The sequence below is a fragment of the Apaloderma vittatum genome, unplaced genomic scaffold, assembly GCF_000703405.1.
Source record: "Apaloderma vittatum isolate BGI_N311 unplaced genomic scaffold, ASM70340v1 scaffold32458, whole genome shotgun sequence".
Classification (NCBI taxonomy): domain Eukaryota; kingdom Metazoa; phylum Chordata; class Aves; order Trogoniformes; family Trogonidae; genus Apaloderma; species Apaloderma vittatum.
In genome coordinates, this window is record NW_009729626.1 from 2,351 (window position 1) to 2,624 (window position 274).

Sequence of the window (274 nt, forward strand, 5' to 3'; positions counted from 1 at the left end):
CGGTGCCGGCGGCGGTGCCCCAACGGCCGGGACTGTTCTGCCTACACCATGGTGGGCACCTTCGAGAAGGGGACCTTTGAGCAGCGCGGGCTGGAGAGGGACGTGTCCAGCCCCGTGGAGTGCGTGAGGATCCGGGTGACACAGGACCAGAGCGAGTGGCTCATCATCCAGAGCATCGACATCTGGACCGTGGCAGGAAGCTGATGGCTGCTTGCCGAAGCAGCTGGATTTTGTACAAACAAGGCCTTTATTTTTTTCAGTCTCTTTTTTTAGA

At 58.8% G+C, this 274-nt stretch overlaps 1 protein-coding gene across 1 annotated transcript in view; it reads left to right on the plus strand.

The window, feature by feature from the left end:
- Positions 1 to 204, plus strand: part of LOC104277772 (alpha-1,3-mannosyl-glycoprotein 4-beta-N-acetylglucosaminyltransferase C-like) — a gene marked incomplete at its 5' end in the record, with an annotated part of 2,274 nt that extends 2,070 nt beyond the window's left edge. The window contains one exon of the mRNA XM_009874520.1: positions 4 to 204. Within this exon, the coding sequence (XP_009872822.1) occupies positions 4 to 204 (201 nt within the window). The remainder of the gene's footprint in view (positions 1 to 3) is intronic.
- Between the last annotated feature and the right edge of the window lie 70 nt (positions 205 to 274).